This window comes from Pantherophis guttatus, chromosome 14, assembly GCF_059756535.1.
Source record: "Pantherophis guttatus breed Tessera chromosome 14, ASM5975653v1, whole genome shotgun sequence".
NCBI lineage: Eukaryota > Metazoa > Chordata > Lepidosauria > Squamata > Colubridae > Pantherophis > Pantherophis guttatus.
In genome coordinates, this window is record NC_142076.1 from 14220601 (window position 1) to 14233760 (window position 13160).

General features: G+C 46.7%; 1 protein-coding gene across 1 annotated transcript in view; it reads left to right on the forward strand.

The window, feature by feature from the left end:
- Positions 1–9434, forward strand: part of MPV17L (MPV17 mitochondrial inner membrane protein like) — a 9586-nt gene extending 152 nt beyond the window's left edge. Inside the window, exons 1-4 of the mRNA XM_087878419.1 lie at positions 1–236; positions 2308–2378; positions 6178–6207; positions 7527–9434. The exon at positions 1–236 is cut by the window's left edge and continues 152 nt beyond it. Of these exons, the coding sequence (XP_087734545.1) occupies positions 1–236; positions 2308–2378; positions 6178–6207; positions 7527–7706 (517 nt within the window). The 3' untranslated portion in view covers positions 7707–9434. The remainder of the gene's footprint in view (positions 237–2307; positions 2379–6177; positions 6208–7526) is intronic.
- Positions 9435–13160: the final 3726 nt, after the last annotated feature.

The window sequence follows — 13160 nt, forward strand, 5'->3', positions numbered from 1 at the left end:
CGCGGCGGGGGACGCTGTCCAGCAGCACCTCCGACTCCGGCCGGGCCAGCGGGCAGACTGGGCTCAGACCCGGCGGGTGGCTTTGGTGGCGTTGACTTTCCACGCCAACTTCAACTACCTTTGGCTCCGGGGGCTGGAGCGGCTCTTGCCCGGACGAGCCCCGGGCGCCGTGTTGGCCAAGGTGGGCTGCGATCAGCTGGTGGGAGCGCCCGTGGCCATCCTGGCTTTCTACTCCGGTGAGTGGGAAGGGAAGGGAAGGGAAGGAAGGGAAGGAAGGGAAGGGAAGGGAAGGGAAGGGAAGGGAAGGGAAGGGAAGGGAAGGAAGGGAAGGGAAGGAAAGGAAGGGAAGGGAAGGGAAGGGAAGGGAAGGGAAGGAAGGGAAGGGAAGGAAGGGAAGGGAAGGGAAGGGAAAGGAAGGGAAGGAAGGGAAGGGAAGGGAAGGGAAGGGAAGGGAAGGGAAGGAAGGGAAGGGAGGGAAGGGAAGGGAGGGAAGGGAAGGGAAGGGAAGGGAAGGGAAGGAAGGGAAGGGAAGGGAAGGGAAGGGAAGGGAAGGAAGGGGAGGGAAGGAAGGGAAGGGAAGGGAAGGGAAGGGAAGGGAAGGAAGGGAAGAGAGGGAAGGGAGGGAAGGGAAGGAAGGGAAGGGAAGGGAAGGGAAGGGAAGGAAGGGAAGGGAAGGAAGGGAAGGGAAGGGAAGGGAAGGAAGGGAAGGGGAGGGGAGGGGAGGGAAGGGAAGGGAAGGGAAGGGAAGGGAAGGAAGGGAAGGGAAGGGAAGGAAGGGAAGGGAAGGAAGGGAAGGGAAGGGAAGGGAAGGAAGGGAAGGGAAGGGAAGGAAGGAAGGGAAGGGAAGGGAGGGAAGGGGAGGGAAGGGAGGGAAGGGAAGGGAAGGAAGGGAAGGGAAGGGAAGGGAAGGACGGGAAGGGAAGGAAGGGAAGGGGAGAACCTGGCTAGCTCGCGCCTCCCCACCTCCTCTGAGCACGTGCAGAGCTCCTACACCCCACCCCATACACCCACTAGTAGGAGCCGCAAGGGTCGCGTGGGAGACGGTGGGCGACGGCTGAAGTTTCAGCGCTCCTCTGGCGGGCGCCCGGTTGCAAAGCCAGAGACAGAGAGGTTTTTTTTGGGGGGGGGGTGGAGAGGTGCGAGATCTAAGGCCGGGGTTATTAGAGGTTTGTAGAATGGAGGAGGAAGAGAAGAGGTAGGGAGGAGGGGGAGGAGAAGAAAAGAAGAGGAAGAGGGAGAGGGAGAGGGAGAGGGAGAGGGAGAAGAGAAGGAAGAAGAAGAATGAGGAGGAGGGGCAGAAGGAGAAAGGAGGAGGAGGAGGAGGAGAAGAATGAGGAGGAGAAAGGAGGAGGAGGAGAAGAAGAATGAGGAGAAAGGAGGAGGAGGAGAAGAAGAATGAGGAGGAGGAAGAGGAGAAGGAGGAAGGAGGAAGGAAGAAAAAGAAGAATGAGAAGGAGGAGGCGAAAGGAGGAGAAGGAGAAGAAGAATGAGGAGGAGGAGGAGGAGGAGGAAAAAGAAAGAGGAGGAGGAGGAAGGAGGAAGAAGAATGGGGAGGAGGGGCAGAAGGAGAAAGGAGGAGGAGGAGAAGGAAGAAGAAGAAGAATGAGGAGGAGGAGGAGGAGGAAGAAGCAGAGGGAGGAGGAGGAGGAGGAGAAGGAGAAGGAGGAGGAGAAGAGGAGAAGGAGGAGGAGAAGGAGGAGGAGAAAGGAGGAGGAGGAGAAGGAGAAAGGAGGAGGAGGAGAAGGAGAAAGAAAGAGGAGGAGGAGGAGGAGGAGGAGGAGGGAGGAAGAAGAAGAATGAGGAGGAGGGGCAGAAGGAGAAAGGAGGAGGAGAAGGAGAAGGAAGAAGAAGAAGAATGAGGAGGAGGAGGAAGAAGCAGAGGGAGGAGGAGGAGGAGGAGAAGGAGAAGGAGAAGAAGAAGAAGAAGAAGAAGAAGAGGAGGAGGAGGAGGAGGAGGAGGAGGAGGAGGAGGAAGAAGAAGAAGAAGAAGAAGATGGTGATGATTGTGGGGTCCTTGGTGCTCTTTGAACTTGGTTTTTTTTCTTGCAGACGTTTCATGACCCAACTAGGTAACATCATCAGTGTTAACTATCATTTTCATTTCCTGTAAACTGTGACTTTGGGGAAAAAAACCAAAATCATTGTTCTTTGCTTCCTAGAGGTTATGCAGAAGCACAATTTTTGCTTCGCAAGGCCATCTGGTTGTTGTTGGGTTGTTTTTTTGTTTTTTTGTTTTGCAAGACCCATATGCATATCCTCCTTCCGTTTCTAACATTCTTCTTTTCCTTTGAAACCGTTTCTGATCAGGGATGAGAATACTCCAAGGAAAAGAGGATATATTTGCAGACTGCCGGCAGAAATTCTGGAACACATATAAGGTAAGTGTAGGCTTGTCACGCACAGGAGCCCATCAATTCAAACATCTACAGCATCTTTTCACACATTTCTTTACTGTATATTCTGAAATAGTTCAAGACATAAGTAGTACAAATAAGAAAACCAGGCACAGATACCAAAATATGGGCAGATAAATCTGACATACCATAAAACAAACAGGCCTTTTGTGTCTTTAATTCTTTAATTTTTGCATTCTTAAGCTTATGCAATATAATGTTTTTTAAAAAAACCTCGACTAATCTACTCCAATAAATCGCACGAAACTTATAATATTATGAGATATTTTACATCCATTTTCTACACAAAATCTGCTTCTCTCTGTTAATGCTAAAACAAATTTAGTTATATCAATGAAAAAACAACATCTAAGCAGTAACTAATGCCTTCCAATCCCTTAACAGTGAGGTTAAAACAAACATTTCTTTTGCAAATTTTTTTTAAAAGGCTGCCTTTTCAATGAAGTTATTGCAGAATCCTGGAAATCAAAAATACATTTTTCATTGGATCAGCAGCGTAGGGAAAAATTAATGCATCTGTAAAGAGCTTTCCAAAAGTCTGCAAGGCAGAATAGAAGACAGAATAAATTTATTCAAATTAGTCCTCGTGCATCAGTCATGGTTTTCTTAACAAATTGCCTTTGTATGGACTGTATAAAAATATATAAAATATATATAAATAAAAATAGAGCTTGTCGGAACGTTGCCTAACCTTAAAGTGTTGGTTAGGATTTCAGCCAGAGTTTTTGAAAGACCTTAAAAAGGTTTTTGTTTTGGGAATTTAGAGGATTCTGAGCTGTGATCTTAGCCAGGATTTTAAACATTTTAACTAACTTATAATGACGCGGGAAAACACCCGAGATTTTAAATTTTTACATAAACACACCCGCGAAAATGTAAGAAGACATGTATAAAAATATTGTCTATGGATGCCTGAAATGTGAGCATTTCCCATTAAAATTACATAAGGGGTATGTCTGTCTGTCCTCTTTCTCTCCTTCTTTTCTTTTCTTTTCATCTGTTTACTTTTTGTCTTCTACCTCTAATTCTTAGTCACTGCAACATTGCAAATGTTTAAATGAAAATTGGAGGCCGAAGAGCTTCATCTGTGTAGCCATCAACAAAAGCAGAAAACTGTGTGTTTAAATTTCGCTGCAAAATTGGGGAAAAAAAATATAGTATGCGCTTTTCTTTTAGGATAAGCTAGGCCATCTGATTGAGACAAACAGATATCAGCGCAGTACCCATTACACTATTACCCCTATTAGTGTGTTGTGTACTTCTATAGTGTTTCTTAAAGTGTGGCTTCCCCTTAAAAGCTCTCCAGAATCAACATTATCTGCCAATCTATGTTGAAAAATTATACAATATTAAAACTTCAACCGGCAATTGTGAGAAATGGTTGGGGCAGCGAGTGTGTCAATTTTTATTTTTTTTTAAAAAAAATATTTTTTAAATTTTAATTTAATTCAATAAATATCAAATTATTTAATAATAACACAACAACAACAATAAATATCAACAAACAAAAAACTCTTTTGGGAGTTCTCTGAGAGAGTGAGAAATGTTTTAGAAACACTACTGTCGATTATGGAATAAACAAGCACTGTTAAGTGAAAATAATAGTCTTGCTTTAAAAAAGAAAAAAAAAAAAGAGTGAATGTTTGCCAGACCTTTCTTAAGCAGGCAGAAAACGCACACCCCGTTTTGTGGTTGCATAACTGCTTTAGATCACGCTTCATTTCATGTCTCTCGGATTTCAGGTCTTTTGAAAATGCTCCTGTTAGAAACTGCAAGACAAAGGGAAAAAAAAAAAACTTTGTTAAAAGAAACACAGTCATTTGAAAGGCCCTGTTTCATTGGCTAATCAAAGAAGCCTTAATTTCTTGAAAGATTCGTTCACCGATCTGGCAAAGGGACGAACATATTGTCTGTGGTGTAATGTTGGCTTTTCTTAAAGTGTCAGTGGAGTCAATCCAAAATCAGAGTGGATAAAAGAATGCTTGCAAACGCGAATTTCACACCCACGTGCATATGCTGGTTTGACGCACCGCACTAAGCCACGATTTGCAAATTAGGATTTCTTGCATAAAGCCAAATGAGCTGGGTGTGGAGAGCATATTCAATCCTAAACTGAGCTCTGCACACCACAACGGTCGCATTAATCTGAAACACAACACCTTGAGTTAGAGCTGGGAGCAGGGTATGAATGTAATCAGTGTTTCCTTCCACAATTTTTTTTAAAAAATAGTCTTGGCTCATAATATTCAAATTAAATTCTTCACGTCCTCCGTTATTTTAGCTAGCGGTTGTGAATAACCAGCAGACTGGATGTCCGTCCCCCCCCCCCCAATAATGTGGAATCAAACTCAGGACCCAAAGCAATGAATCAAGACTTACTGCAGTGTTTATTAGACAACGTATGCTGGCGGGACCTTCTCCAAAGAATATGGAGGGAGATCCATCCTTAAACAAAGGAAGGCACTCCTAATTTATGAGGTCCTTGATGGTCTCTGAGCACTCTAGAAGGGAGATGGGGTCTTGCCCTTGTAGCACTGATGATATTACCTAGCTGGGTAATGAAACATCTGCAAGAAAACCACCAAGCTTAAAGAGTACCAAGAACCACACTGTAACCCCTGAGCTACAGATGTTCTCTTCTATTGACTATGTACAGTGTCAGCACTTCAACCTGCATTTACTCTAGTGCTGACATAAGAAGGAGAAGAGGGGGCAGCTGGCAAGCGGACGCTTGACATTTCACCTACTTATTTTCCTTGAAGATTATATCCCCTAGGAGATGAGAGGGAGGGGGGACATTCCTGGGAGCTTAAGTAGTAGATATGGGGAGAGTGATTTGGAAGAAGGCCAATGAGATGCAGAGATTTGGGGAACGGAAAGGGAAGGTTTGGGGTCAGGAAGTCAGAGTTGGCTACGCCACGATCGGGGGCAGATTGTCGTGCTTAATAAAATGAAAGATTTCTTCAAAGACTATCTGTTTGGAAATGCAATTTATTTTATTTGAGACGATATCGAAACCTGACATGCAGTATATTGGAAAGGCAGAAGAGACTAAGGCATAAATAGTAGATGAGAGAGCTTCAAGGGCCCTACAGCCCCTTTTCTGTTCCTGCTCCTCCACTCCGCAAATACTACTCCCTTCTAACACTGACGATGTTACCTAGTCAGGTCTTGAAACGTCTGCTAGAAAAGAAACAAGCTCGGAGAGCACCAAGGACCCCTCATGTCAACCCTCTGTCATCTGCACCTCCATAACTGTCTGGTTTGGCTCTGCAACCCAACAAGACAGACACAGACTTCAGAGGATAATTAGAAGTGCAGAAAAAACAATGGCTACCACTCTGCCTTCCATTGAGGACCTGTCTACTGCACGAGTCAAAAAGAGGGCTGGGAAAATATTTACACAGCATCGCATCCTGGACTTAAATTGTTTCAACTCCTACCCTCAAAACGACGCTATAGAGCACTGCACACCAGAACAACTAGACACAAGGACAGTTTTTTCCCGAACGCCATCACTCCGCTAAACAAATAACTCCCTCAACACTGTCAAACTATTTACTAAGTCTGCATTACTATTACTATTAGTCTTCTCATCGTTCCTATCACCCATCTCCTCCCACTTATGACTGCATGACTGTAACTTATTGCTGTATCCTTACTATTTATATTGATAGTTTTATATTTATAGGAGGGCAACGGATACTTTTTCACATATTCCCTGTTTGCGTGACTCTAATCCAAGAATTGTTTTTTATTCCAGACAGGGTTGATGTACTGGCCTTTTGTACAGGTGAGTGCCGGCCTGAACCTGGGATGGAAGAACCTGATGCCGTGTTGAAATCCACCTTGCGGTTTCCTTATAAGATTCCCGCTCCTTTGGAAAGATGCTTACCTGCTTTTCCCATTTTGTTCTTAAGGTGTTCTGTGGTTAGAAGCCGTAGAAGACGGGTCTCTTAAGTCAGGGTTGGCTTTCTGTTAGACCTGTGGTATTCTCCATTTTGTGAGAATATTTCCTGCCTTCATTTGGGATTAAGAGCAGATAGAAATGGAGGTTTAATGAAAGACGGAGCGTTCGTCCACATTCTGTGGTGAAATTACTACTAAATTACTAAGGGCCCCATAGTCATTTTCCTCCTCCTCTTCCTCCATCTCCTCCTCCTTCTCCTCCCGCCCTTCCACCTCCTCCTACTCTGTCCTTCTCCTCCACCTTCTCTTCCACATCCTCCACCTCCATTTCCTGCTCCTGCTTCTGCTCCCCCCCTTCCACCTCCTCCTCCCCATTCTTCTTCTCCTCTCCTGTCCTTCTCCTCCACCTTCTCTTCCTCCTCCTCCTCCCGTCCTTCTCCTCCACCTTCTCTTCCTCCTCCTCCACCTCCTCCTCCTCCTCCCCTGTCCTTCTCCTCACCTTCTCATCCACCTTCTCTTCCTCCTCCTCCATCTCCTCCTCCTCTTCCTACACCTCCTGCTCCTGCTTCTCCCCTTCCAGTTCCTCCTCCCCTCCTCCTCCTCCCCTGTCCTTCTCCTCACCTTCTCCTCCTTCTCCTCCACCTTCTCTTCCACATCCTCCTCCTCCTCCCTGTCCTTCTCCTCCACCTTCTCTTCCTCCTCCTCCACCTCCATTTCCTGCTCCTGCTTCTGCTCCCCCCCTTCCACCTCCTCCTCCCCTGTCCTTCTCCTCACCTTCTCCTCCTTCTCCTCCACCTTCTCTTCCTCATCCTCCACCTCCTGCTCCTCCCCTGTCCTTCTCCTCCACCTTCTCTTCCTCCTCCTACCCCTCCTGCTCCTCCTGCTCCTCCTCATTGGATAATGAAATGTCTACAACCAAACTGAGAGAGGAACCCCAGGACCCCACAGTTCTCCTCACTTCCTCCTCTCCTTCCTCCACCCTGTAAACCCCAGTCCCTTCTAGCACTGATAATGTTACCCAGCTGGGTCACGCAATGCCTGTAAGAAAACCACCAAGCTCCTAGAGAGAGCACCAAGGAGTCCTCACTCCAACCCCGAGCTACAGATATTCTCCTCTATCAATGTCTGTTAAGTCCTGAGCCTTTGCTGCTTGATGGAAACTTCCTTCCTTCAGTCTTTCTTCCTTTCTTTCCTTCCAAACAGCTTTCCAACTTCCGCTTTGTTCCGGTTTACCTGAGGACAGCGTTCACCGGATTCTGTGGCTTCCTCTGGGCCATTTTCCTGTGCTTTTCGCAACAGAGCGGGGACGGAACAGCGACGTCGATTTTCAAGCTGTTCCACGCGGAGAAAGCGGATCCAGGCAAGACACCTTCAGGGAAATAAACCATCAACGGAACCAAGATGACCAAGGCTTAGGACCAATCTCATATTTATTACTGTTGTAGCATTCCCACTAGGTGTGGTATTCACTTACCTTTGCTACTGGAACGCAAATGTGAGCATGCACAGAGGGTCAAAAACGGGATGTGTTGACGTCTGGGCGGGTAGGCGGAGCCTCCCGCAGCCACCGCTACCTGTTCGCCCGAACTGGATAGAACCGGCTGAATACAACCACTGATTCCCACGGTCATGTGATCAGGATTTGAGCTCTTGACAACAGGTGCTTCCGACAAGCGAAGTCAATGGGGCAATCTGGATTCGCTTAACAGCCTCGTGTCTCACTTAACAATGGCAGTGATTCACTTAACAACCGTGGCCCAAAAAAGCCCACAGAATCAAGTGCGACTCGATTCACAACCGCCTTCCTTAGCAACAACAATTCTAGTTCCAACTGCGGTCATAAGTCGAGGACTACCTGTATGTATCTTGTAGTCGTTAGTTGTTCGCGATTAAGATTCTTATGGATAATATTTTCTGTACATACTGGAACATTGAAAAAAAGCACAGAAAAAGCAGCCTAAACGAGGTGCAAAAATGGATTTGTAAGGACCCCCTTTACAAATATATTAGGGGAGGAGGGGTCAGGGGTGAAATGCACTTACCTTTGCTACTGGATCGCAAATGTGAGTGTGCGCAGAGGGTCAAAAACGGGACGTGTTGACGTCTGGGCGGGTGGGCGGAGCCTCCCACTACCAGTCCTACCGGATTACACGAACCGGATAGAACTGGCTCAGTGATGGGTTCCTCCCGGTTCGGCCCGGTTCTCCCGAGCCGTTAGTGGTGACGATATGACGTCACCGAACTGGTTCTGCTCCCCTGCCCCCCACGCCCCTCCCCGCGTTATTCTTACCTTTTATTTGGCCCCACCCCAATCTATTGCTGCCTCCTGAGTCCCAGCTGATGGCTAGAGGGAAAAAAACTGTTTAAACTCTTGCCGGGGGGCTCCAAAGGGCCGCCCTACAGCTGATCAGTGTTAAAAGAAAACAAATGAGTAGATCAGTGCCTGCAAAAATAAATGGGTAGATCGGTACAGCTCTGCAAGCAGTTAAAAGCTTGATAGACCAGTACCTCTGCTAAATCCTAAATAATTGTCACATGACCATCAAGCCACGCCCACAAAATAAGCCACACCCACAGAACCGGTAGTAAAAAAATTTAGAACCCACCCCTGATCTGGCTGGATTTCACTACTGGGAGGCATGCTGTCAAAATTTTCTTTTTATTCGATAATAGAGAGGCGAGCAAAACATTTCAACCTTGTTAGCTGTACTGTAATTCCCGTATTTTTAAAAGCCGTCAAAATGTGATAACCAGAGGTTGCATGCTACGTAATATATTTCCTACGTCATTTTTTTTTTAGTCCTATCCAGGTTTTTTTTCCAAACAGTGTCTTTACTCTGCAAAATCCCCGTATGTGTTACTATTTTCAAAACGATGTTGTTACTAATACGGGGGCTGGCAGTTGTGTAAATTAAGAAAACTCCTGTTGTTCAAATGCATGCATGTTTAATGATCTCCGGCTAATGGAACAATTGGAGAGCAAAAACGCTTTTCCTACGCTGTTTGAAACTGCTGAAATACATTCCTGTCTCCCGTGGCATTGTTTTTGCCCCCCAGCTGCAGAAACCTGAATGCAGTCCGTAATTACAGTAAAGAGCGCATCAAATGGTTTCCTGAATCTTTTTAATGGCCCCTTAGTAATGACTCGTTAATGGTGCGTGTTCGTGCATTTATAAAGATAACCCCCGTGCCTTACATGTATGAAGGATAACAGGTGTTTACCAAGGGATGGGATTCAGCCGGTTCGGACCAGTTTGGGAGAACCGGATGTTAATTTTAATCTGGTTCGCTGAACCGGTAGTTACAAGGACTGGCTGACCCCGCCCACCCTGCCCTGCCCCTCCCAGGAGTCTCCACGCAGCCCAATTTGGATGCTAGGTAAGTGCAGGGCGCGCACGGAGGCTCTGGGAGGGCGAGAAACGGGCCTACTGGAAGTACCGGAAGTCTGAAAACAGACCCGTTTCTGGTCTCTGGAGGTTTTCACCTTCCCGGAGTCTTGAGGAAGGTTTCCAGAGTCTGGGGAGGGCGAAAACGCCGCACGCACCCCACCCCTATAGTGCAGGAGGCCGAGTAGGCCAGTGGTGGGTTTCAAATTTTTTTACTACTGGTTCTGTGGGTGTGGCATGGTGGGCGTGGCATGGCATGGTGGGCATGATGTGGGCGTGGCGTGGCGGGCGTGGCAGGGGAAAGATACTGTAAAATCTCCATTCCCTCTCTACTCCAGGGGAAGGGTACTGCAAAATCCCCATTCCCACCCCACTCCAGGGGAAGGATACTGCAAAATCCCCATTCCCACCCCACTCCAGGGGAAGGATACTGCAAAATCCCCATTCCCACCCCACTCCAGGGGAAGGATACTGCAAAATCCCCATTTCCTCCCGATCAGCTGGGACTTGGGAGGCGGAGAATAGATGGGGGGGGCGGGGCGAGTCAGAATTTTTACTACCGGTTCTCCAGAAACTGGTCAGAACCTGCTGAAACCCACCTCTGGAGTAGGTGGCCACGCCAACCCAGCAACCAGGCAGAGAACCGGTTGCTAAAATTTCTGAATCCTACCCCTGGTGTTTATGCTGTGTTAACTAAATGAGGCAGGGGGCAGATCACGCACAACTGAAGCTCTACCCAAAACGAAGGTTCAGAAAAACGGTTGAGAGGAAGAGAAAGAACCACAAAGGAAAGATGTGATCCAGATGGCTGGTGCACGGTGATACAAGCAGTTGTGGAATCCCAGCTACAGAGAAGCAATAACTGTTCTGTCCCCAACCACACGCACACACACCAACAGACGTTCAAGAGTTAAAGACCAAACCAGCCGGCAAAATCCTTTTCCTTATGATAACGGAACTTGGCAACAACCTAGTGGCTGCCTGCCAAGAGTTTATTATTTACGGAGAGGAGAGATAACTTCTCCCCACTCCTGGTACATCAAAAAAAAAAAAAAAACCAGCTCAATAATTATGGAGTTAATCAAGTCCAGAGATAATCCAGCAAAGTCTATAGCAAAAAGTCTGGCAATGCAGAATGGCGTGGAAGCTTTCAGCTTTGTTCGTCACAAGGTTTGACTGGCCACCACGCTCCCTTTTATATCCTGTGGGGTGTGGTCCAGTGACTCAGCCTAATCTCGGGCACGCCTTTTCTTCTGTTGCGCGCGCTTATCTCTGCGACACTGGCGTGGATCCAGCCAAGACTCATTTCCCTCATCACTGTCCATCTGTGGCTGCGTGGACGTGCTTGGCCCCGGCCCTATCTCTTGCCCTTCGGCGGACACCGAAGGCATTGCCAGAGAGGAGGGTCCTGGAGAGGGAGGCCTTGCCAACTCCTCCCCTTAACTCTCGGAGTCCTCTCCTGACGATGACACAGGCTCAGGTAACGGAGCCACAACAATAACCTTGCCAGTAAGGCTGTTCACAACTATTTTTTTTTTTCCAGACAGGGGCAAGGAAAAAGAAAATAAAAATCAGAAACGAGCTTCAAAACCACCAGTTCTCTGTCCCACCTTTTAAGTCTTCTCAGTTTCTCATTTGTAGGAGAATAACAGAAACAGAATAACCGAGTTGGAAGGGACCTTGGAGGTCTTCTAGTCCAACCCGAGCAGGAAACCCTATACCATTTCAGATAAACGGTTGTCGTAATTGCTTTTTAAAAATTTCCAGTGCTGGAGCATCCACAACTTCTGAAGGCAAGTTGTTCCACTGATTAATTGTTCTCACTGTCAGGAAGTTTCTCCTTAGTTCTAAGTTGCTTCTCTCCTTGATTAGTTTCCACCCATTGCTTCTTGTCCTGCCCTCAGGTGCTTTGGAGAATAGCTTGGCTCCCTCTTCTTTGGGGCAGCCCCTGAGATATTGGAACACTGCTATCTTGTCACCCCCAGCCTTTCTTTTCATTAAACTATAGGTAAAGGTTCCCCTTGCACATATGTGCTAGTCGTTCCTGACTCTAGGGGGCGGTGCTCATCTCCGTTTCAAAGCCGAAGAGCCAGCGCTGTCCAAAGACGTCTCCATAGTCCTATGGCCAGCATGACTAAACATCAAGGGTGCACGGAAGGCTGTTCCCTTCCCACCAAAGGTGGTCCCTATTTTTCTACTTGCATTTTTTTACGTGCTTTTGAACTGCTAGGTTGGCAGAAGCTGGGACAAGTAACGGGAGCTCACCCCATTACGCGGCACTAGGGATTCGAACCACTGAACTGCCGATCTTTCGATTGACAAGCTCAGCATCTTAGCCGCTGAGCCACCGCATCCCCAATTCATTAAACTAGACATACCCAATTCCAGCAGTCGTTCGTTATATGTTTTAGCCTCCAATCCCCTAATCATCTTTGTTGCTCTTCTCTGCACTCTTTCCAGAGTCTCAACATCTTTTTTTGCTTTGTGAGAGAAACCGCCACAAACTCACAAAGGGAGGACTAAAGTTAATCCCTTATCTTTGCAGAGCCATGTGCTGTAAAAATACGGAAGTAAAAAATAAACCATTCCTTTGGCTCTTATCAACCAATTAAGGACTAAGGAGTTGGAGCAGAAAACGGTTCTTTTATGCTCCTTGTGATGAATCACACCACAAATTCCTGGGACCAAAATTACAGACCTGGTCTGAGATAGCCTCCTGCCCGACCCAATTATTTCCTACCAGAAGAAGATGCAAGCCTCCACTTTGCTGCAATTCTAAGCTGCAATTTCAAAATTAATGCCAACTCCGTCAATGTAAAACCCGGTCAAGAAAGAAGAACACGGCAAAAATTCCAGGAATGCAGCTTTCTGATAGTAGGACATAATAATTGTCAGCTCTTCTAGGAAATCAACTCTGCAGGAAGTCTAAAACTACCTTGAGTGAAATTGGCTAGAATAATAAAATCTTGCGACTCTAACTCTAAAGAGCCTTGGTAGCACAGTGGTCTAAGGCACCCTGTTATTAAGCTGGTTATTAAGACCAGCTGCCTGCAATTACTGCAGGTTCGAATCTCGCCAAGGCTCAAGGTTGACTCAGCCTTCCATCCTTTCTAAGGTAGGTAAATTGAGGACCCAGTTGTGGGGGCAATAAGCTGACTTTGTATAAAAGGATGAAGGCTATTGCTGAGCACATTGTAAGCCGCCCTGAGTCTCCGGAGAAGGGCGGCATATAAATCAAATTAAAAAACAAAAACAAAACAACTGTGCTTTTTCTCCTTTTTTGTTATGGTTCAGTGAATCATATGGCATCAGGATGGCATCTGCTCGAGTTACTTCCAAACGTTATCTCTTTCTGTCTCATCCTCTTTTGCCTAGGTAACAGTTTCTGTAAGTCTCCATCAAAGTCATCTTCTCCCTACAATTACAGAATTTTGAAAGCTCTGAGTTACTT